This window comes from Melopsittacus undulatus, assembly GCF_012275295.1.
Source record: "Melopsittacus undulatus isolate bMelUnd1 chromosome W unlocalized genomic scaffold, bMelUnd1.mat.Z SUPER_W_unloc_2, whole genome shotgun sequence".
In the NCBI taxonomy this organism is placed as follows: Eukaryota; Metazoa; Chordata; class Aves; order Psittaciformes; family Psittaculidae; genus Melopsittacus; species Melopsittacus undulatus.
Genome location: NW_022993944.1, coordinates 807,332 through 830,780, shown reverse-complemented (window position 1 = coordinate 830,780; position 23,449 = coordinate 807,332). Strand labels below are relative to the sequence as shown.

Here is a 23,449-nt window from a genome sequence, read left to right as displayed (position 1 = left end):
GAGTGACTAACCAAAGCAATTTCTTACAGTGGAGTTCTCCCACCCTCTTAATTTGTTCCTGCTTTGTAACAGTACCATCATATTAGAATCTTTCTAGCTTTTGCCTTAGCATTTTCTAGCAGCTGCTGCAAATTTGAATGTTCTAACATCTCTTTTACAAGTGACAAATCCATACAAGGTACTGTTTCTTGTTAGCAACTGGCTAGTAAATACAGGTGGTTTTATATGCAAAATCACAACCTCTAATAATAGCTACTTTACAAGCATGCATATTCAAGCTGTTAATTTTCAGTTGCCCTCAAGTGATTTTTTTTTTTTTTGGATTACACATACATATTGTCTGGAAAACAAGCTTTAAGCAATATACATCAAAACTACAGTCATTAATAACAGCTAGAATGTGTTATCATTACCATTTTTTTTTCTATTTTTTTCTATTTTTTTTCTATTTTTTTTTCTATTTTTTCTATTTTTTTCTATATTTTTTTCTATTTTTTTTCTTTTTTTTTTTCCATCTTTTTTTTGTTTTGTTTTGGTGTTTTTTTTTTTTTTTTTAAAAGTTGCTCACTCTGCTTTGCACAGCTAAAACCACCGGCCTATCGGCAACTGCACTTTTTCATTAACCTTTTCTTGCCCGAAAGGTTAAACTGCTACCTGTTAAAACTTTTACATGAACCTGACAACAAAAAATACACAGAACACTGTCTGCCCTCATTACAAACATACACAGACACAGACACGCATGGGATCCCACAAGCACACTCCACACAACTACAGTATTTGAAACACAAAATCCAGACAATCATTGCTCCCACTGCACAGTCCCACATACAGGACGTGGCACAAGGACCCTGTAAAGACTATAGGAAACCAGCTCCGAGAAGCATCATCACAGTGTGGGGTGGCAGGCTCAACCTTAGCAGGCGTCCCTGCAGAGGCTCTGCCTCCCTCACATCGCATGAGGCTTGGGCTTTTTTACTGACCAAAATGAACACTCGTTCCAACACAGGTGGCCAGCCTATGTCAGAAGAAGTTGCCAGCAATATCTATAAAGGTCTGCAAGGGTTGATAGAAACATGGACATACTTATATTTACCAACTTCAAGTACATGAGTATCACAGAGAGACTGTATCAAAGGAGTTGCATATGGGGTCCCAACTCCACGGTCTGACACATTCTGCCCGACCACCCCTGATAAGAGCATACAAGATACCTTCCCATCTCGGGTGGGAAGCACACACACCACGGGAAACTGTGCAATACATCCACATCCCCCACCCATCTCACTTCTCCCTTTACAGCTACCCATTTATCATGAGGATATGGGGGATATAAATCAGGCTTCTTTTCCGGATGAATAGGCTCCAGGTCAAAAGCACCATCCAGGTCAGCCATCGGCATTATCAGGCATCAGAATCTCAGGATCAGCAACAGCAAACTGATGAACGTGCACAGGCTCCTTCTCGGGGTCAATAGGGCTCAGGTCGAAAGGATCGTCTTCATCCTCATCTTCAGTCTTCACAGCCATGGCAGCAACCAGCGGAGGTTGGGGGGGAGGGCGGGGGGGGGGGGGCACGCTGGTCTCCATGATCTCATTTTTTGACTTTAACGTCTCTAAAACAGTTCTCCAAATTACTAACAAACTTTTCACAGCTTCATTGCCTTTCGTGGCTGCATTCCACAGCTTAACTCCTGCCCCATTCCACAAGGATATCTCAAATCCAGTAGACTCATAAATCTCTGGGTAACGTGTCTTCGACCATTTCAACATTAACTTTAGGTCTGTCTTTTTAAGGGTTGCTCCCTTCACCTTAGGAAGGACTGAAAACATCCATAAATCAGGGGCTTCTTCCTTAGTAATTTTCTCCCAAGTCTCAAGATTAAAAGCTTCACCGACTCCCACAATTCTTCCCCTATCTTACGCCATTGATCTTTGGAGAATAACTGTCCCATATTTTCTAACAACCCCCTTCGTCGGCACCAAAATAAAAAGTCCACAAGTTCCTGTTGGGGTATCGAGTACCCTGTTTTCTTCGCTACGCATAGCACTCCTTCTATCGTAGCCTTTTCTATCGCTGATACAGCGAAACCCATCCCGAACCAGACCGCAGTCTGCCTGACTCACCGGTCAGCCGTGGCCACGTAATTTGAGCTCCTTTCCTGCCTCTCTCGGACAGCCTGCCTCTCTCGGGCAGCCGGGATCTCCGCCTTCTCTTGTCCGCGGTCTCTCTCTCTCCTGGTATCACGTCGGGGTCACCAGAATGCCGCGGCCAGGTGGAGGGGAGAAAACACCGATACGATGTAGATTCACAAAATGCTCCGTTTATTGATTACAAGGCTGCTCTTAATATACTGTCTTACACGCGATCACGCATTACTTGATTGGCTGCTTCACTTTGCCCACGAGGGATACACGCTCCCCTTTACCTCTCCTGATTGGTTTCACACCTTCGCTTCAGCTTAGCATTACATCATGCTTCTGCAATTACTGGCATCTTGTTATTGCATTCCTGTTTTGCTGATCTTGACACTTCTTCTTCTTTTAACCTGGGGTCATAAGTTCACTTTCTCACAGCTTGCTGTAGGCCTGTTCAAGTGCCCATGCTCGACCCCCAACACAAGGGTATTCAAAATCTTTAAAATTTAAAAGAATCTACTGTAAATAGCCTGGTGGGGGAGCAGAAGGTGTGAGAGGATGTCTCCTTCATAGGTTGGCCCTCCAAGGGGGGAAAAACAGAGGTGTAATTTTTAACACTTCCCATTACATGCCTCCCAAAGTATAGAGGTGATGGTCACGCTGACAATGCATACCAGATCAGTTTTACAATCAACAATTCTATTGTATTACAGGCCATTATCATAAAGTACAGCAAAATAAGAACCTTATCCTAGGCCCCAGAGCAGATGAACACTAAATCAGCAAATACTGGCTGCAAGTAAGGTGTGACATAATAAAACTCTGAAACCAAGCGCAACAATAAATCAACATTGTTATGACTGTTAATCCAAAACAATGAATGCTTATGACAAATACGTTTTAACATTACACACTCTGGTCAGATCTGTCATTATCTCAACCTTTTGATCCTCACATTGGGCGTCACAAAGTACTGTCATGGTTTAAGCCCAGACAGTAATTCAGAACCATACAGCCATTTGCTCACTCCCCTCTGCTCCCAGCAGGATGGGGAGGCGAATATAAAGAATGTAAACCGCACAGGTTGAGATAAGAACAGTCCAATAACTAAATAATAATATAAAATTTATTATAATAATAATAATGAGGGAAATAACAAGGGGAGGGAATATAAAATTAAAAAGGGAAGGGAAAAAAACAACCATAAATAAAAGTGTTGTACAATACAACTGCTCACAACCCACCAACTGATACCTAGCCTGACCCAAGCAGTGATCTGGGCCTTCTGAACTGGGTGACTCTCCCAGTTCATATACTGGGCATAACGTGCTGTGGTATGGAATACCCCTTTGGTTAGTTTGGGTCAGGTGTCCTGTCTTTGCTTCCTTCTGGCTTCTTGTGCCCCTCCTCCCTGGCAGGGCATGAGAGACTGAAAAGTCCTTGATCAGGGTAAGCATTATTTGGCAACAACTAAACCATCGGTGTGTTAGCACTGTTCTCATACTGAAGTCAAAAACACAGCACTGCACCAGCTACTAAGAAGGAGAAAAGTAACTGTTACAGCTGAACCCAGGACAGACTCAAAATGAGCTTTTTTTCTTTAATGATTTTAAATTTTACTTTGAGATCAGGTAGCAGATCTTTGAGCACCCTTATGAATGTTAGTCAAGGCCTGAATTTTGAACTTCATAAGACCTTACAAAATTTGAGGGGGGTGAGATGTGAAAACATGAGAGTGAGGCTATAGTATATCTTCCACCTTCCAAAGTATCTACTCTGTTTTATATCTTTGGGAGTAAAGAGAATGGGAGTGTAGGTTGTAGTTTTCAGGTTTTTTCTGTTAATGTTGCTTTGTTTTTTGTTTGAATCATATGGAGTAAACTACAACTGCAATATAAAAATAGAGGAGAGAATGATCAGAACAGTTAGACTTGTTGTTTGTTATTTTCTCATAATTAGTCAAGTCTTGCTTTGTTTTATATACCATTTTTTATTTAATTCAATCTGACTAATCTGGAAAATTGATAAAGGTCACACTTTATATCCATTAGTAATGCTTGATATTTCTAAAAGAGAAAGTTTCAAATTTGAAAATGTTTATTTAGTTTTTCTGAAAAAGATATGAATTTTGCTTTAGTATTCAAAATTTTCATACTCTGAATTCAATAAAAGTTGGTTATTTTTAAGCTAAAAAAACAACTTCAGATATTTTAGTGTATTATTATTTTATATATTTTAGACACATCTATTCTACTGCAAGAAGCTGAATCTGACTTTTTGTTACACTATTTTTTTCCTTTCTCTCTTAGGACTGGATGAAGGCTCTGCAGATGTTTTGCAATTTAAGAAAAAACAGTCCAGGGATATCAAATAAACGTCTACGTCAGGTGAAGCAGATAATTGTTTCAAAATGATGATGATACATCTCAGAACTTCCCTTTCAACAATAGTAAATCCTTCATGTACTTTCTTTGTCTTGGATTTATGCAGTATCTTTGTTAAACCAAATGGAATGACTTCCGCTTTCTTATAATATCTATATACATAAGAACAAAATGTTTTTAGACAATTGGCAGATGCTTTGCTTGGTATTAATTTCTGACCACATTTGAGTAAATGTGTCAAGAATTCAGTATTTGTATTGTCTTAATTCTTACAGTTAACCATATTTGACAGTTATGTCACATGTAACCAAAATACTAGCATAACTAATATTATTAATTTTTCAGTGAGAAATACATGCTGAACTGTGATTATGCTGTTATTTCTTTTGGCCTCTTGAGAGTACTGCTGTGGCCAGAGTTTCTTTCAGATGTAAAGGACAGTTAGTCATAAATAGATACATCAGCAATGACTGAAGAATAACAGTCAAGAATCCCCGGTATCTTTTGATGCTGTGAATGTTGGAAGTAGCTGTTTTATCAGTGTGTGGAAAAAGGAATAAATTATTTTTTTTTTAGGAAAAAGAATTATTCTGTGGTCAGCATTAAAGATGATTGAATACTTTTGAATACTTACCAAACTAAATTAGGTAAATTGATATATGAACTGGCAGAAGAAATTGGGAGACACAAAAGTGAAACACCTACAGAGTAATCATCTGAACTAATTCTGTACTTTCAAAAGCAAATAAATTGTTAGGCTGCATGAAGGAATAGAATGGAAAATAGGTTCTATTTAATATTTATGGTATTCTCATTTAATATACAGTTAGTTTTGATTACCTTATATCAAAATGCATAAAGGAAATAAAATTATTTTCATTATAGGATGGAATATGTAAAAGAGTTTCCAAGTAAATAAGTGTGGGAAGTATTGGACTATCTAGAGAGGTGAAAAGTATAAAAAGAATGAATGATCAAGGTAGATGAAGTGTATAAAGATCAAAAATTATACTTTCATGATTGTCTTACAGAAATTTTATCAGTTTCAGGGTTTCTTGAACTGTCCTTTGAAACTTCTGGTCCTGAATAATTGTATTTAAATGGACTTTTGACCTGATCAAGTATGATATTTCCTGTATTTGTCTAAATTGACTTCAGTTGATATCAGTAGATATTTGATTAAGCTATGAATTTTATACCATTCAGAAATCTATAAAATAGTAGACTGTTTAAAATTTATTTAATATAAATGATTTCAGAGAATTCTCATTTTCTGGAAATTGATCTTCCAAGTGCTATTATTTTGAGACTCTATAGTATAGACTAATATCTTACTTTTGACAGGGAGAAAACTGTAGTGTGTCAAACAAGGGAATTTTATGTAATCTACCGTTGTTTACAATAGAATAGAATATTTCAGTTGGAAAGGGCCTACAGTGATCATCTAGTCCAACTGTCTGACCACTACAAGGCTGACCAAAAGTTAAAGCATAATATTAAGGGCACTGTCCAAATGCCTCTTAAACACTGACAGGCTTGGGGCATGGACCTCCTCTCTAGGAAGCCTGTTCCAGTGTTTGACCACTCTCTTGGTAAAGGTATGATTCCTAATGTCAAGTCTGAACCTCCCCTACATTGCCTTGAACCATTCCAATGCATCCTGCCACCAGATACCAAGGAGAAGAGATCAGCACCTCCCTCTCCACTTCCCCTCCTCAGGAAGCTATAGAGTGCAATGAGATCACCCTTCAGCCTCCTTTTCTCCAAACTGGACAAACCCAGGGTCTTCAGTCACTCCTCATAGGACATGCCTTTCAGGCCCTACACCATCTTTGTTGCCCTCCTCTCGACGCATTAATGTAGTTTTTAAAACATGGGGTCCACCACTGCACACAGTACTCAAGGTGAGGCCACACCAATACTAAATACAGGTGGATCATCACCTCTTTTGACCAGCTGGTCATACTGTGTTTGATGCACCCCAGGATGTAGTTTGCCCTCTTGGCTGCCAGGGCACACTGCTGACTCATACTGAGCCTAATCTGTTAGGAAAGCACCAAATATAGCATTATGTTTGGAGTTGCCCATGTCTCTTATGCAAAATACAAGTCTTTGACTTCAGTAGAATTTTCTATACATAGAAAAGATTGTACTTACAAATCTTAATGTCTCATAGTGAGTGATGGTTTTGAAAGTAAAAAAGTAATTAAAATCACAGTGCTGGAAATTTACATTCACATTATTTGAGTTGCTCTTAAGCTGTCACTGATGCCTCTTAAAATCTTGTTCCATTATTCCTGTTCCCTGCACTTTCTATTAGAAAATTATATTTTGTATTTAATATTTATACCTTAACATTAAGCCTTCACGTAGGGGGAAAATCCATTCTTTCTTTAAAAATAAAAAGATTAATTTTGTGTATTTTCTTTAGGTCAGCAGTCTTATTTTACATGTAGAAGAAGCTCATACGCTCCCAGTAAAACATTTTACTAATCCATATTGTAACATCTACCTGAACAGTGTCCAGGTAGCAAAAACACATATCAGGGAAGGGCAGAACCCTGTATGGTCAGAAGAATTTGTCTTTGAGTAAGTCTTAATCTTATTGAATTACTGAATTTCACTTGAAAATTGCATTTCATTTAAGATTCTTTATGCTGTAGTGTTTTGCATATGCTTTTAAAAAATATTGTATGCATGGTTATATAGCAGCCATAAATGCATGGGTAGAATCTTATGTATGCATGTAAGTATCTTTGTTAATAAGTATCTTTGTTAAGTATCTTGTATCTTTGTTAAAGTATCTTTGTTAATTATCTTTGGCTGATCATGAGAACTCAGTATTGAAATAACTTTAGAATAAGTTTAAATGTTGGCCAAGTTTAGTATTAATTGAGTCTTTCTGTCTTTTCCTCCAGTGATCTTTCATCTGATATTAATAGCTTTGAGATAAGTCTTAGCAACAAAACAAAGAAAAGTAAAGATCCAGATATACGTAAGTATTTTTTCTGTAAAAGATGCATATATATTGCAACAATTTCATTGCTCTTGTCAAACATTGTCACAAGAAAACTGAGTATATTCTGTGATTACAATACAGCTGTATTAGTATGTTTTGGATATCTGTTACTGACACTAATGTTTTTACAATAAGAACCTGCATGTATTTTAGTAAAATGCACAGTAATAAAAACCTATGTACCTGATGGCTTTTATAGATCTATTCTAGTATACCTGTTATGTTATACTGTGACCATGTTTACCCACCACTACCACCCCCCCCCACAAAAAAAAAAAAAACCCAGGAAAGAGAATCTTTCAGGGCTAATCTGCTCCATGTAATGTTACATTCCACTAAGTTCATTTCTTTAATCTGTTTTAAGACCAACTGTGTGGGATTTCTTTTGTCCTTTACAGGTTTGGTTTTTTGTGTTGGTTTTTTTTTTTTTTGCTTCCAGTGAGAAAGAGGGAGGAAAGGTACTTTCGTCACTTAAAATTGAATAAATAAAAATCATAGAATAGTTAGGGTTGGAAAGGACCTTAATATTATCTAGTTCCAACCCCCCTGCAATGGGTAGGGAAACCACACACTAAACTATGTCACCCAAGACTCCATCCAACCTGGCCTTGAACACTGCTAGGGATGGAGCATTCACAACTTCCTTGGGCAACCTGTTCCAGTGCCTCACCATCCTCACAGTAAAGAATTTCTTCCTTATATCTAACCTAAACTTCCCGTTTAAGTTTGAACCTGTTACCCTTTGTCCTATCACTACAGTCCCTAATGAAGAATCCCTCTCCATCATCCTCATAGGCCCCCTTCAGATACTCAAAGGCTGCTATGAGGTCTCCACACAGCCTTCTCTTCTCCAGGCTGAACAGCCCCAACTTTCTCAGCTTGAACCACCTTATCATCCTTGTGGCCCTCCTCTAGACTTGCTCCAACAGCTCCATGTCCTTCTTACATTGGGGTCTCACAAGAGCAGAGTAGATGGACAGGATCACCTCCTTCAACCTGCTGGTCATGCTTCTTTTGATGCAGCCCAGGATACAGTTGGCTTTCTGGGCTGCAAGTGCACACTTCTGGCTCATGTTAAGTTTCTCGTCAACCAACATCCCAAAGTCCTTCTCCTTAGGGCTGCTCTGAATCTCTTCTCTGCCCAACCTGTAGTTGTGCCTGGGATTGCCCCGACCAAGCTGCAGGACTTTGCACCTGGCTTGGTTGAACTTCATGAGGTTGGCATTGGCCCACCTCTCAAGTGCGTCAAGATCCCTCCGGATAACATCCCTTCCCTCTAGTGTATCATCAAGTGAACTACATAACTTAGTGTTGTAGGCAAACTTCAATTCCACTGTCCATGTCACCGACAAAGATGTTGAACAAGATTAGTCCCACCACTGACCCCTGAGGGACACCACTTGTTACTGGTCTCCAATTGGACATTGAGCCATTGACACAACATTGACATTGAGCATGCGGGCATCCAGCCAATGTGACATCTTGACGGTCTGTAGAAAAAAATTTGCTTCAGTCCTCTGTCATCCTGTTCTCCCCCCCCATTCTATCTGATCTGTATTCTCAAGAGCTTACTGTCCTGGGTTCAGCTCTAACAGTCATTTTTTCTTCTTCTTAGTAGCTGGTACAGTACTGTTTTTTTTTTACTTTAGCCTGAGAACAAAACTGATTGATAACACACTGATGTTTTTAGTTTTTGCTAAGTAATGTTTCCTCTGATCAAGGACTTTTATTCTCATTCTCTGCCAGGGAGAAGGGGCACAAGAATCTGGAAGGAAGCAAAGACAGTACACCTGAACCAAACTAACCAAAGGGGTATTCCATACCACAGCACATCATGCCCAGTATATAAACTAGGGGGAATTACCCAGAAGACCCAGATTACTGCTCAGGTCAGGCTGGGCTGGCAGGTGGTGAGCAATTGTATTCTCTCCCCTTGCGGTTTCCCTTATTATTATTATTACTGGTGGAAGCAGTAGTAGTTTTGCATTATACCTTAGTTACTGGACTGTTCTTATCTCAACCTGTGGGATTTACATTCTTTTGATACTCTTCCCCATTCATCCAGGAACGGGGGGAGAAGGGGGGGAGTGAGTGAGCAGTTGTGTGCCCCGTTACCAGCTGGGCTTAAACCATGACAGTTACTTTCCTTGTTCATCTGTTTTGCTTCTATTTTTCTATTATAGCAAACTACTAGCAAGATGGTAAGACATATCAGCTTTCAAAAAAAAAAAAACCAAAAAAAACTCCACAAAACCCCAAAATTAACCCAAACCAAAAAACTCTCCCCAAAAACCCCACACCTGGATTCTGAGTCACACAATGTTGTTTTCTTTGCTTTCAAGGTATTTTGTTTCCCACCATACTTGTCATTTAACTTCAGCCCTTTGCCTCCTTTCTATTGCCTGCAATGCAGACACACACCCCACCCATACCCCACCCAAGATTTGTTCCAAGTACTTTTCTGTTGTTTTCAGACCTGTCCCAAAGCCTGGTACAGTATTTATAATCTGTTGCTCTTGGCTTTGGTTTGCAGGTATTGTGTTACTGGCCTGTTATAGAATCATAGAATAGTTAGGGTTGGAAAGGACCTTAAGATCATCTAGTTCCAACCCCCCTGTGTTTGCCTCTTTCTCTTTTGTTCCTCCCAGAGATTTGTAAGGAAACCTTGACCAGAGTTAGAATTACTTCTAAGACTGAATGCTGTTGCAGAACCTAATTAAATTTCAAAACTCTTGCTCTTTCCTCTGACTGGAAAAATTTCCACATAGCAGAAGGAAAAAAGATATATTGTTTGACAGACTGTCATGTTCAGTGGACAGTATGTGCAGGGCTCAGATCTCACAGGGTGAAATTAAGACACAAACGAGGTCAAATGTCCGAAGAATGCAATTTGTTACCTAAAATGATTGTAACCTAAAAAAGAAGGAAAATAGAAGAAAAAAAAAGAGGAAGCTTAGGAAAGGATAGAAGCAGTATATTGATAGATTTGCAGAGAGAGAGAGTCAAATATTTACCACCAGGGAGTTGTACAGTGTCTTCCAACTAGCAGGTGGTCATGTGGTCCTTTATACCATGTTGTATCCGGATGTCGATCAGATAGCTTCTACCCCCAGCTTTGTGTAATTAGTCAGGGTTGCATCTGTGAATTGTGTGTTTCAGCAGGTTTCTTATCTGCTGACCATACAGTTTGTTTCCTGCAAGGGTGTTCCAATCCGCTTTTTGTTTCTTGCAAGGGCATTCCATTCTGCTTGTCAGAAGTGAAACTTTCTTCCTTGTGCAAGGATGCACAGGTGAATCAACAGAGCTGAACCCACAAGTTGTTTCAGAAAACGCTAAAGTCTCTTTCTTAGGGGTCTCACCACAACCGCGAGATAGTTCAGGGAGAGCAATGGTTGAGACAAATACCTGTATATCATTCCTGCTACACAGACAAAAGGACTTTCTAATTGCAGTTGTGAGCTTGGTTTCACACAGTTTTATTCATTTGAGCTAGAAAATTCTTTACCTGGGCCAAAGCTTTGGTTAGTAAAAGAACTCTTCATGTGATAATTCATGAATGGAATACTTCAGTAACTCCTTTTAAAGCATTTTTATAGTTTCCTTCTCCCTGACCAGATTATGGAGAACGTGCATGCTACCTTTAGATGTATCCAACTGGTGAAAGGTTATAGATTGTTCCTTTATCTAGGTCAAGAGGATTGGCAACGGTTTCCTGATTATGGTTAGGTAGACTCTTAGAGCATAGCCTAACGATCCTTTCATTTTGGGATAAGGATTAGACCATATCAATTTGACTAGCAAGCATCTCTGCCTACACCCCCATCTCTATTAAATATTTGAAGTATATGGGGAAGAAAATTGAGCTAAAAGAGACCTTATTCAACTTACCTGTGTGCTGTGTTGCGTAAACCTTTCCCACCTCCAAAACCAAATAAAATAGGTTGATTACTTATCTGAACATTTCTCCTTTGTAGCCACAATTATTAAATGTGAATTACTCTGAAGTGTGAGTAATGTGAGGCTCATCTTCCCAGCTAATCCACTGTTATGATTTAAGCCCAGCCAGTAACTCAGAACCACGCAGATGCTTGCTCACTCCCCCACTTCTTCCCCCCTCTCCCGGAGGGATGGGGAGGAGAATCAAAAGAATGTAACACCCACAGGTTGAGATAAGAACACTCCAGCATCTAAGGTGTAATATAAAACTACTACTGATACCACCAATAATAATAATAATGATGAGGGAAATAACAAGGGGAGAGAATATAAAAATAAAAGGGGAAAAGGGAAAGAAAGCAAACAAAAGTGATGCACAATACAATTGCTCACCACCCACTGACTGATACCCAGCCTGACCTGAGCAGTGACCTAGCCCTTCTGGGTAACTCCCCCCAGTTGGGCATGACATACTGTGGTATGGAATACCCCTTTGGCTACTTTGGGTCAGGTGTCCTGTCTCTGCTTCCTCCCGGCTTCCCCTCCTCCCTGGCAGAGCATAAGACTGAGAAAGTCCTTGGTTGGAGTAAACATTACTTAGCAACAACTAAAAACATCGGTGTTATCAGAGTTGAAATTAAAAAACCCAGCACTGCACCAGCTACTAAGGAGAAAAATGACTGCTACTACTGAACCCATGACACCAATTAAGTCAATTTTCCTGCTTATTTTTCCATCATATAAAGCAGAATGACAGCCAAAAAATCTTGTATCAGATTCACTGCTTTCTCTTCCATTGTAACACAAAATTAAATACCCAAATTATGCAAGCATAAGGGCTATTTGTTTCAGTATTTGTGGTGGGTTGACTTCAGCTGGCTGCCAGTTGCCCACCAAGTCCCTCTTCTCAGTGGGATGGGGGAGAAAATAAGATTAAAAACTTGTGGGTCAAGAAAAAAGCAGCTTACTAAAGAAAAGCAGAGGCTGCATGTGGAAGCAAAGGAAAACAAGAAGATTTATTCTCTACTTCCCATCAGTAGGTGATGTTCAGCCGCTTCCGGAGAAGTAGGGCCTCAGTAAGCATAGCAGTTGCTTTCGAAGACAAGCATTTTAATAATAATGCTCCTTCTCCTCATTTCTTTTAGCTTTTATTGCTGAGCAGACATCGTATGGTATGGAATATCCCTTTGGTCAGTTTGGGTCAGCTGTCCTGGCTATGTCCCTTCCCAACCTCTTTTCCACCCCCAGCTTTATGGTCTTTGAGGAGTGGGGTTGGAGAGACAGCGTTGATGCTGTGTGAGCACTACTCAGCAGTAACCATGACTGGTTTGTTATCAACACATTCTAGCTACAAATACAGGGCACAGCACTATGAGGGCTGCTATGAAGAAAGTTAACTTCATCCCAGCCAGACCCAGTGTGAGTGTTTAAAAATATTTCTTTAGTTTTTAAGTCTTTCACTTTGAAATTTGCCTATTATGAATATTCATTCCATTACTGGTTTTGTATTTTTGCTTTTAAAAGATATTTCAAATATTCATAAATTATACTAAATATTTTAGCATGAGTTCTACTTGTTTTCTTTGTTTCTCTAACAGTTTTTTAATAAATTATTTTAATAAATATATAAATATTGCTCAGGGAAAAATAAAACAAAGCAAAACCTCTGGAATATATTGCTAGATTTCATAAGCTACTGAAAATTTGAATGCTGAAATGTGATCAGTTAAATCAGTAACTGTTTCAGGGCAGTTCCATATAGGGTTCAGCTGGAGTGGAAGTACTGGTTTAGTTTTGCACCAGGATAGTTGGCTAATTCCGGATTAATACCCATTGAAAAAGAAAATATTTTTATACTAGAGGCGGTCACCTCATGCAGTCCGTAGAGCAAAATCACAGAACAGTTTGGGTTGGAAGGGACCTTAAAAGATCATCTAGTTTCAACCCCCCTGCCATGGTCAGGGACATTCTCTACTAGACCAGGTTGCTCAAAGCCCCATCTAACCTGACTTTGAGCTCTTCCAGGGATATGGCATCCACATCTTCTCTGGGCAACCAGTTCCAGTGCTTCACTACCCTCACAGTAAAGAATTTCTTCGTAATATCTAATCTAACTCTACCCTCTTTCAGTTTAAAACCATTACCCCCCATCCTATCACTACACTCCCTGATAGAGTCCCTCCTCATCTATCCTGTAGGTCCCCTTTAAGGCTTTAAATACTGGAAGGCTGCTATAAGGTCTCCTTGGAGACTTCTTTTCTTCAGGCTAAGCAACCCCAACTCTCTCAGCCTGTCTTCTTAGGAAAGGTGCTTTAGCCCTCTGATCATCATCATGGCCCTCCTCTGGATGCACTCCATCAGGTTTACTTTCTTCTTATGTTGGGGGCCCCACAGCTGTACTCCAGTACTCCAGATGGGGTCTCATGAGAACAGAGTACAGGGGGAGAATCTCCTCCCCTGGCCTGCTTGCCATGCTCTTTTTGATACAGCCCAGGACTGACTTTCTGGGCTGCAAATGCACATTACCCCTGTCTCCCCTTTCAAGCACTTTGTGTTTGTAGTAGTGCCACAGTTTGGTTTTGAAGTTGTTATTTGAGAATATGCAGCTGGAGGAAAAAGATGTCACTGTACTACACATTTATCACTTCTGTGTCACTGGGAAATAAGCCTACTATGGCAGATTATAAACTTGGTTCCTTCCCTCCCATACTCTCCAGGAAATATGCACTGAACATGTTAAGTGCTAAGTGTGTAAACACTCCCATAGACATGGGTGGACTTTGGAGAAAGGGGAAAAACTATGGAGCCTATCAGGCATGTGTTAATGATAGTAACAGCATACTGTCTACCAACACTAGGTACCAAAAATAAGATGCTGACAGCCACTTCTTTGAAGAACAAAGTGTAAGAGGTTGTAGTCCTCAACAGATACTTGCTGCTTAGTAAATGGATTGTGCTAACATATCAGCTGTGAGTGGAAAAGACAGGATTTAGTATGTCCATGTATTGAGCAATTTCTTCTTTGTCAACATTTAGTTAGGCTTTTATTCTGATTCAGTAGCTGTAAATGTTTTTAGGGTTTTTGAGGGAGTGGATGATTTTGGCTGGTTCTGGTTAGGTTCAACAAAGGCTTCAATGTAAACTGAAGTTCATTTCCATTCTGAGAAAAACATAAATTTGATTTCAGGTTATAAGTATTAATCATCAAAATATAAACTAAATATTAATCCCCAAGCTTTATTTGCAAATAAACCATTAAGAAACCTCAGTCTTACCTTTTTTTTTTGTGCTAGTGTCCATCATATAAAATATTGTTGGATCAGGGTTGTTGTGTATAGCTCTTAACAGTCCTTGCAAAGATGGGATCAACTATTGATTTTTTTTTCTGTATATTTGTTATTCTATCATAATGTTCTAGACTGCGAAGTATCATCCTTAAATTCTCATCCAATGACACTCTTATTGAACATAGCCTAATAGTTTCATATATGTTGCTAAATAGCAGAAAGTGTTTCTTTAAAGTCTTTGAATATAAATTATGATAACAAATATTCTGCAGTCCAGGTATTGATATTACTGTTTTGATCTTTTAAGATCAAAGAAAGATTATAGTATTTATATTATTGCTAGTAAGTGCTACTGTATAACCATGGGAAAATTAAATTGTCAGGTTATTTTGAATCCTGTACCTTGCTCTTCCTGTCAATGAGATTGCCTTATATTCACAAGCAAAACAAGAATGTTGTTTTGTTGCACAGGCAAGGACATGAGAGCTTTGCTCATAAGAAATATTTTGGGAAAGTCAATTGATTATCTGGTCTAAAGACAGACTAATCCACACTTATGATAAGTAGTAGATGATGATGAATTTGTTTATCCACTGGGAGTGGGTTTTTTTATACAGTTTGTATAAACTGTTGCAGCCTTAATCTGGGAGTTTCTAAGTATTAAATAAATACATCTGACGACATTTGGGAAAGATGTAGTAATGCTAATAATAAAACTACAAATAGTAACAACGTGACTCAAGAGCAGACCTGATGGCAGTATGAGCCCAAGGCTTCTAAAGAGGACAATGAATTCAAATCAGTTTTCTTGTTTTAATTTTCTGATTGCTTCCTAGGTTTGCTAGGTAGCTGGGAGAGAGGGGGCCTTTTCCCCCTATTTCGATGTTAAGAAAACTTTGATAATAACCAACCCTAACTATGATTCTATGATCTCTGTGTATTCATTATTTACAGCATGCTTTATATTTCAGCTTCAGTTTTCAGGAGTCTGAAACCATTTAAGAGATAGTCTGTCAATATACTTCATGGCACAAATTTTGATTCTTTCTATTAATACTCTTGTTGAAACAAGGTGACATGCTGAAAACAGACTTTTTTATTCAATAATAGCACTGTTTTGCTGGACGTAACCTACTTAACCATGCTTTTTTTCCTAAAGTTTTTATGCGTTGCAAATTAAGCCGATTACAGAAAGGACATGCAACAGATGAGTGGTTTCAGCTCAGTTCTTATATACCACTGAAGGGTACTGAGCCAGGATCTTTGCGTGTTCGAGCACGATATTCTATGGAGAAGATCATGCCAGAAGAGGAGTACAGTGAGTTTAAAGAGGTATTAAATTTGTTTCCTCAGTTTTTCTGTCAAAATTAATTTTCTTTGTTGATTGAGAGAGATTTCAATAACACTAATAAATGTCGCTAAGTAGTATTTGTATTGACTATTATGTTAGGACACATTTCTGAAGATTATTCGTGTTTTTTTTTCAGCTTATACTCCAGAAAGAGATGCATGTAGTCTATGCCTTATCACATGTTTGTGGACAGGATAGAACACTGTTGGCTGGCATTTTATTGAAGATTTTTCTTCATGAAAAGCTTGAGTCACTACTGTTACGAACACTAAATGACAGGGAAATAAGCATGGAAGGTACTGTTCCAATTGAACTAACATTTACTGAAGTTCTGGGAAGGACTCCTACATCTTTGTTTCTGTTGCCTTCCTTAATTACATCATATATCAAACTATGAATGCAGCGTGTTTTTTCCTCTGCTTTTTGTTGTCTCATTTTCCCAGCTTATTGCTTTATATTTTTCAGATGAAGCTACTACTTTGTTTCGTGCCACCACTTTAGCAAGTACACTAATGGAGCAATATATGAAAACCACAGCAACACGTTTTGTTCACCATGCACTGAAAGACAGTATATTAAAGATAATGGAGAGCAAGCAGTCCTGTGAGGTGATACCTTGAAATATTTTTTATTTTGATTTGTTGAAATGATGATCTACCTATTGTTTGCTTTGGAAGCATTTATTAAACCTTCAGAAATAATTTCAATAATGGAACTGAACTGATTATGAATTTTTTCTAAATGTTAGCTTGAACAATGTTCATAACATCACTTTTAAATATGTGTTTAAACTCAAATTTCTTTAAATTATGTGTTTATTCTTTAGCAATTGTAGGTTCTTTTGTAGCAGTTGCTGAATGGTCTACCCTAAATAACTTTTGTTAAGCTCCAGATATACTAAAGTCAATGTCTGAACTTAGTTTCATTTTAAAACTCCCTTACCTTAAGTGCTTGTGTTAGATCCTATATTTATTTCTAAAACGACACTCCTAACTTCTGTTCTACTTAAACTTAATTATGGAAAGGTGGGGGGAGGGTGTCTTCAGAAGACTAGACTATAAGATATGAAAATGTATGTATTTAAAAAAAGATGGGCAGTTATGGACAGTGTTAAATGTCTGTGCTGTTAAAATCAGTGCACTAGAACTTAAAAACATTGCTTTTTCACATTAGTTTCCTGGCTACCCCTTGAAGCAGATTTGTATTTTCTGTACAATTCTGAGATTTGTACAGCAGTAGAAGATTTAATTTATGTTGAAATAGTATTCAGTGTCTAATATTATAAAATTATGCCTGTAGTTCTATTCAAGAGAAGAAACAGTATTTTTTCCTTTTGGTTTTAGTTAAATCCCTCAAAATTAGAAAAAAATGAAGATGTAAACATTAACTTGGCACATCTACTCAGTATACTTTCAGAATTGTTGGAGAAAATATTCATGGCTGCAGAGATACTACCTCCGTAAGTTTGCAATCTGTTCAAATTTGCACTTGAAAATTCCTGTTTGTGTGTTTTGCATTGCACCATAAAATGGTGTTCTTATTGGTTTATCTTATACTAATCAGTCTTAAGACTAATTTCTTTATGGATGCTCTATGTACAGAGGAAAAAAAAAACAAAAACAAAAAATCAACACTTGAATGAATTGTGCTTTTTGCATGTGTGGTGGGTTGACATTGTCTGGATGCCAGGTGCCCACCAAAAATGCTCTATCACTCCCTTCCTCACCTGGACAGGGGACAGAAAACATAATGAAAAGCTCATGGGTTGAGATATGGACGGGGGAGATCACTCACCAATTACTGTCATGGGCAAAGCAGGCTAATGGGAATTAATTTAGGAAAATTAGCAAATCAAATTGGAGTAGGGTAATGAGAAATAAGAACAAATCTTAAAACACCTTCCCCCCACCCCTCCCTTCTTCATGGTCTCACCTTCACTCCCAATTTTCTCTACCTCTTCCCTGCCCCAAGTGGTGCAGGGGGACAGGAAATGGGGGTTGCAGTCAGTTCATCACATGTTGTCACTGCCGCTCCTTCCTCCTCACATTCTTCCCCTGCTCCAGTGTGTGGTCCCTCCCATGGGAGACTATTCTTCACGAACTTCTCCAGTGTGAGTCCTTCCCACAGTCTGCACTTTTTAATGTACTGCTCCAGCGTGGGTTCTTTACACAGGGTGCAGTCCTTCTGGAACAGACTGCTCCAGCATGTGTCCCCCACAGGGCCACAGGTCCTGGAAGAAAACCTGCTCCAGCATGGGCTCCTCTCTCTATGGGATCACAGGTCCTTCCAGAAGCCTGCTCCAGCATGGGCTGATTCTCCTGATCCTAATGAAGGGAGTTCTGGTTTGCAGTCACAGGAGTTGAATAATTAATGCTCCAAACAAGAAGGGAGGGATCCTTCCTCTGGTCAGAGGAAAAGGATAACCAGGACTGTGTGGATTTGATGCCCTAGCACATCAGATCTATGGGAATATAAGGCTTTGGTGGACATGGGTGCACAGTGTACCCTAATGCCATTAGGGTCCAAGGGGGTAGAACCCATCTGGATTTCTGGACTGACAAGGGGATCCCAGCAGTTACCTGTGTTGAAGGCTGTAATGAGCCTTACAGGGAACAAGTGGCAGAAGCACCCTATTGTTATTGCCCTGGAGGCTCCATGTATCCTTGGCATAAACTATTTCAGGACAGGGTGCTTCAAGAACCCAAAAAGGAGGGCCTTTTTTGTAGCAGCCATGGATGCAGAGAAGATTAAACAGCTGTCTACCTTACCCAACCTCTTGCAGGAGCCTTTCTGTTGTGAGGTTGCTGTAGGTTGAAGAGAAGCAGGTGTCAACTGTTACTGTAACATTGAACCAGCAGTAATATCACAACAACCAAGACTCTCTGGTTCCCCTCCATGAAATGATTCATCAACTGGAGAGTCAAGGAGTGATCAGCAAGACTCAATCACCATTGAATAGTTCCATATAGCCTGCAAAAGTCTGATGGAGGGTGGAGACTAACAGTGGACTATTGTAGCCTGAATGAAATCATGTTGAGTGTAGCTATACTGAACATGAGCTGGAATGGAAGTGACTGGTAAGACTATACCAGAGCAGGTATACACCCAAAGGGACTGCAGCCCATTTTGTAATGGGTTTGGTTGGGATGGAGTTAATTTTCTTCATAGTAATCTGTATGGTGCTGTGTTTTATAGATTTGTGAGTAAAACAGTCTTGATAGTACACCCATGTTTTGGCTGAACAGTGCTTGCACAGTGTTGAGGGTTGTTTTTTCTCCTCCCCCCCTCCCAGCAAGCAGGCTAGAGGTAGGCAAGAAGTTGGAAGGGGACAGAGCTGGGACAGCTCTGTCTCCAACTGTCCTAAGGGATATTCCATATGATATGATGTGCTCTGCAGTAAAATTGCAGGAAAAGAAGGATGAAGGGGGGGGGGGGTGTGTGATAACATTTGGAGTTATGGTGTTTATCTTCTCAAGTAACAGTTATACGTGATGAAGCCCTACTTTCCTGGAGATGGCTGAACACCTGCCTGTCGATGGGAAGTAGTGAATTAATTCCTTATTTTGCTTTGTTTGCATGCACAGCTTTTGCTTTTCCTATGAAACAGTCTTTATCTCAACCCATGAGTGCTGCAGAATAGACTCAGTCAGAGATCAATATGATCAGACCAAAATCCATTTATTACAAAGCATTAACTCCTTATATACTATTGCTTACACACACCTACAGCAATTTGGCATATTGTGATTGGATACTTGTCTTGAAGACCCTTAGTGACTAACATATAATTGGTTAAGCACAGGTGTGAGAACTTGACCTTGAAAGCTTGCCAACAGTCCACAGTTCTCATCACTTAGTGAATTCCAGCTTCCTCTTATCTTGCTTGCTTAAGCTTCCTCAGGCCTCTCATGGATTTGCTGTATCTTTTGGGGTTATTCAGAGTTCATGTACCAAATATCCATTCTCCTGTGAGAACACTGTCTCCACATCTCCCCCTTTTTAGTTTTACTAAAAGTTTTTTTAAAATTTGGTGTGTCTGTCTATCACTGCTGGACTTTTGTAACATAACAACCCACTACTCTAGCTAGCATTATTTCAGTAAGACTAGTCTGATTTGAAGTCACTTGAACCTTTATAACATGTGGCATACCAGTGAATCCTACACACCATATAACAGGTTGGAATATTGGAGATTTAACAGATGTGCTCAGTATACTTGTCCATTATCCATGGTCACACATAATAGAACAGATATTACAAAGATTTCTGTCATTGGTGTTTCTTTATGTTGTTGAGTTCTGGAGCTTTATACATTTTGCTGGCAGTCAGTATGGTCCTGTCGATAGCTCTACACAGTCGTATCTGTCATGGGTTCAGCAGTAGCTCATGCTCTGCCAGGGAGGAGGGAGAGATAGGGCGCCTGGTCTGGGCTAGTCGGGGAGGTATTCCATACCACAGCACGTCCTGCTCGGGGAGGGGACTGGAAGCTGGCCGGGAGGGAAGGGGTTAACACGCCGGGCTGGGCTCGGGGAGGCAACGGGAAGCTGGCCAGGAGGGGAGGGGGGAAGCTCTCTCTCTCTTCCGGGCTGGACTCGTGGCGGCGGGTGGTTTCGTATTCTCTCTCCCTGTTTGTCTCCTCTAACATTGATTTGTTATTGGTACTGTTATAAATTGAGACCACAACGGATCATAATCCAATTAGAATTTTATTAATTATAGCAAGTAGAATATGAGCAAAGACAGCGCTGGACGGCAGGGGAGTCTGCGCTCCGCCTACTGCCGTACTGAGCAGTTCAAAAAGCCCTCCCTTATACATCTTTTACTTCCGTGTTCATGACGTAGTTGAGGTACTCTGCGCATGCTTCAGCTGTTGCTAGGGGGTCGACTTCTGCCTCCCGGTGGTCGGTGAGGCCGAAGTAAGAAGTCTTCCTCCTTTGTTCCATAGTTGACCCTTCATTTATGTCCTTATATGGAGTGGTTTGTCTTATTTCTGCCAGTTCCTGGAACATCTTGCAAGCCAGTTTCTGTAACACCTTGTGGTCATCTTATGTTTGCATAAACGGTTTCTGGTTTAATTGGTGTAAGCGATTGTGGTTTAATTGGTGTAAGCGATTGCGGTTATCTTATCTTGCAAAAACTGTGTCCGTTAACTGTGTGCATAAGCAATTTCATATCTTTTGTTGCCTAACCTTTATATTGGGCTTAACATATATATACCTAACATATATCTTAATAAACAATACCTTATTCTTTAGTTTTTCACAGTACCGTTAGTGATTCTGTTATACCTTGATTGCTGGACTGATTTTACCTCGATCCGTGGGAGTTGTATTCCTCTGGCTCTCCTTCCCATCCCTCTGGGAGTGGGAAGGTGAGGGGGGGGAGGGGAAACAAAGGGGGAACTGTGCAGATTTAGTTTAAACCACAACAGGTTTTGGCGCCCAACGTGGGGCCCGAGGGTTTGAGATGAGAACAGATCTGATTATTGTGTTATGCCTTAGCTATTGAACCGTTCTTGTCTCAATCTGTGAGGGCTGCATTCCTTGGATTCTCCTTCCTAACTCTCCAGGAGTTGGGGGACTTGGTTTAAACCACGACAGTATCCTTGATCCCATGTCAGCAATGGCAATGGTCCTTTCCACTCGTTATCATGTAGGTCTTTACATAGAACCAGTTGTTTGGGCAAGAAATTGTCCATCAGATGTCACAATCACTGTATGGTGGAAAGAGAATCAAAACTAGACAAATTTAAAGAACTTAGTACAAACTGTGCTTTTTGGTAACTATTTGTGGAGAAAATCCTGGCATTCCGCCCCTTTTTTTTTTTTAAGCTGCTTTCAGTACCTACATTAGATGACCCTACTTGACCAGAGGATTTGGACTAGATCATATCTCCTACACATGCCAACCACAGGCTGCTGGGCCTGCCTTTTTTCTCCTGGATGGCTCTCTGATAACAGGGGAGGCCATCCCTCATATCAAGGTCTGGCATGGCATGTGTCCCCACCGCTCCACACCTGCTGGTTGCAGCCAACAGTGGAGCTAAAGGTTCTTCTTGGTGGAAAACACAAAGGCCAACCCAGTCTTGCCCTTGACTGTGGTAGCAGGCATTTGGTCAACTTCAGTCCTTGCACCCTGTTGTCAATGCAGAGTTTCACCTGCTTCACCCAGTAACAAGTCACTACTACAGCAAAGCAAACACAGATTTACATTAGCAGAGTAACTGTTACAGAGTGCATCAGCATGTTGAAGATGCTGATGGCAGTGGATGACTAACCAAAGAAACTTCCTACCAGTGGAGTTCTCCCACCCTAATTTGTTCCATTACCTGCTTTATAACACTACCATCATCTTAGAATCTTTCTAGCTTTTGCCTTAGCATTTTCTAGCAGCTGCTGCAAATTTGTATGCTCTAACATCTCTTTTTACAAGTGAGAAATCCATACAATACAAAGTGTAGTTTCTTATTAGAAACTGGCTAGTAAATACAAATGGTTTTATACACAAGATTGCAGTCTCTAATAAATTACAAGCACACATATTCAAGTTGTTACTTTTCAGTTGCCCCCAAGTGATGTTTTGCAATAATTTGTTTTTCTCTTCCTCTATTTCATTTTGCTTGGGGTATTCAAGGTCAGCTCCTGTAGCTGACACATCGGATTCTTCCTCTCATCTATCCAGCTCATGGCAAGGCTTGACAAACTTTGCAGGCAGCCGCCACTGACATGTAGGTAGGAGGACAGAAATATACCCCCTCTCCTGGGTTATCAGTTCTTGAGAAATAGACAGGTTAATGTGATTGCTTAAAGCAGAAGCATTCTGATGCAAAAGGAATGTGGAGCAGCTGCAGAAGTAAACTGCACATTTTTAACAGTCAAGGAGCTTGCTGTGTCATTACCCTTTTTTTTATTTTTTTATTTTTTTTTTAATCAGACCAAGTCGCTCACCCTGCTTTACACAGCTACAGACTGGCTTGCTCGGCAGCTGCTATAAATGCCTGCCTGCTTGGCAGCACCTACAGCTGCCTGCCTGCTCAGCAGCAGCAACAAATACCTGCCGGCAACCACACTTTTGCATTAACCCTTTCTTGCCCAAAATGTTAGACTGCTACACGTTAAAAACTTTTACATGAACCTGACAACAAAAAATACACAGAACACCATCTGCCCTCATCACACACACACATGTGGGATCCCACAAGCACACTCCACACAACTACAATATTTGAAACACAAAATCCAGACAGTCATTGCTCCCAGTACACGGTCCCACATACAGAATTTAGCACAAGGACCTTGTGAAGACTATCAGGAAACCAGCTCCAAGAAGCATCA

At 39.9% G+C, this 23,449-nt stretch overlaps 1 protein-coding gene across 5 annotated transcripts in view; it reads left to right on the top strand.

The window, feature by feature from the left end:
• The window catches only part of LOC117438219 (ras GTPase-activating protein 1-like), a 167,211-nt gene that overhangs the window by 124,655 nt on the left and 19,107 nt on the right, over positions 1-23,449 (top strand). For all 5 annotated transcript variants that reach the window (XM_034073721.1, XM_034073720.1, XM_034073718.1 and 2 more), the window contains exons 13-19: positions 4,448-4,525; positions 6,954-7,111; positions 7,441-7,517; positions 15,924-16,096; positions 16,252-16,411; positions 16,581-16,723; positions 17,459-17,574. In XM_034073721.1, coding sequence (XP_033929612.1) covers positions 4,448-4,525; positions 6,954-7,111; positions 7,441-7,517; positions 15,924-16,096; positions 16,252-16,411; positions 16,581-16,723; positions 17,459-17,574 — 905 coding nt within the window. The remainder of the gene's footprint in view (positions 1-4,447; positions 4,526-6,953; positions 7,112-7,440; positions 7,518-15,923; positions 16,097-16,251; positions 16,412-16,580; positions 16,724-17,458; positions 17,575-23,449) is intronic.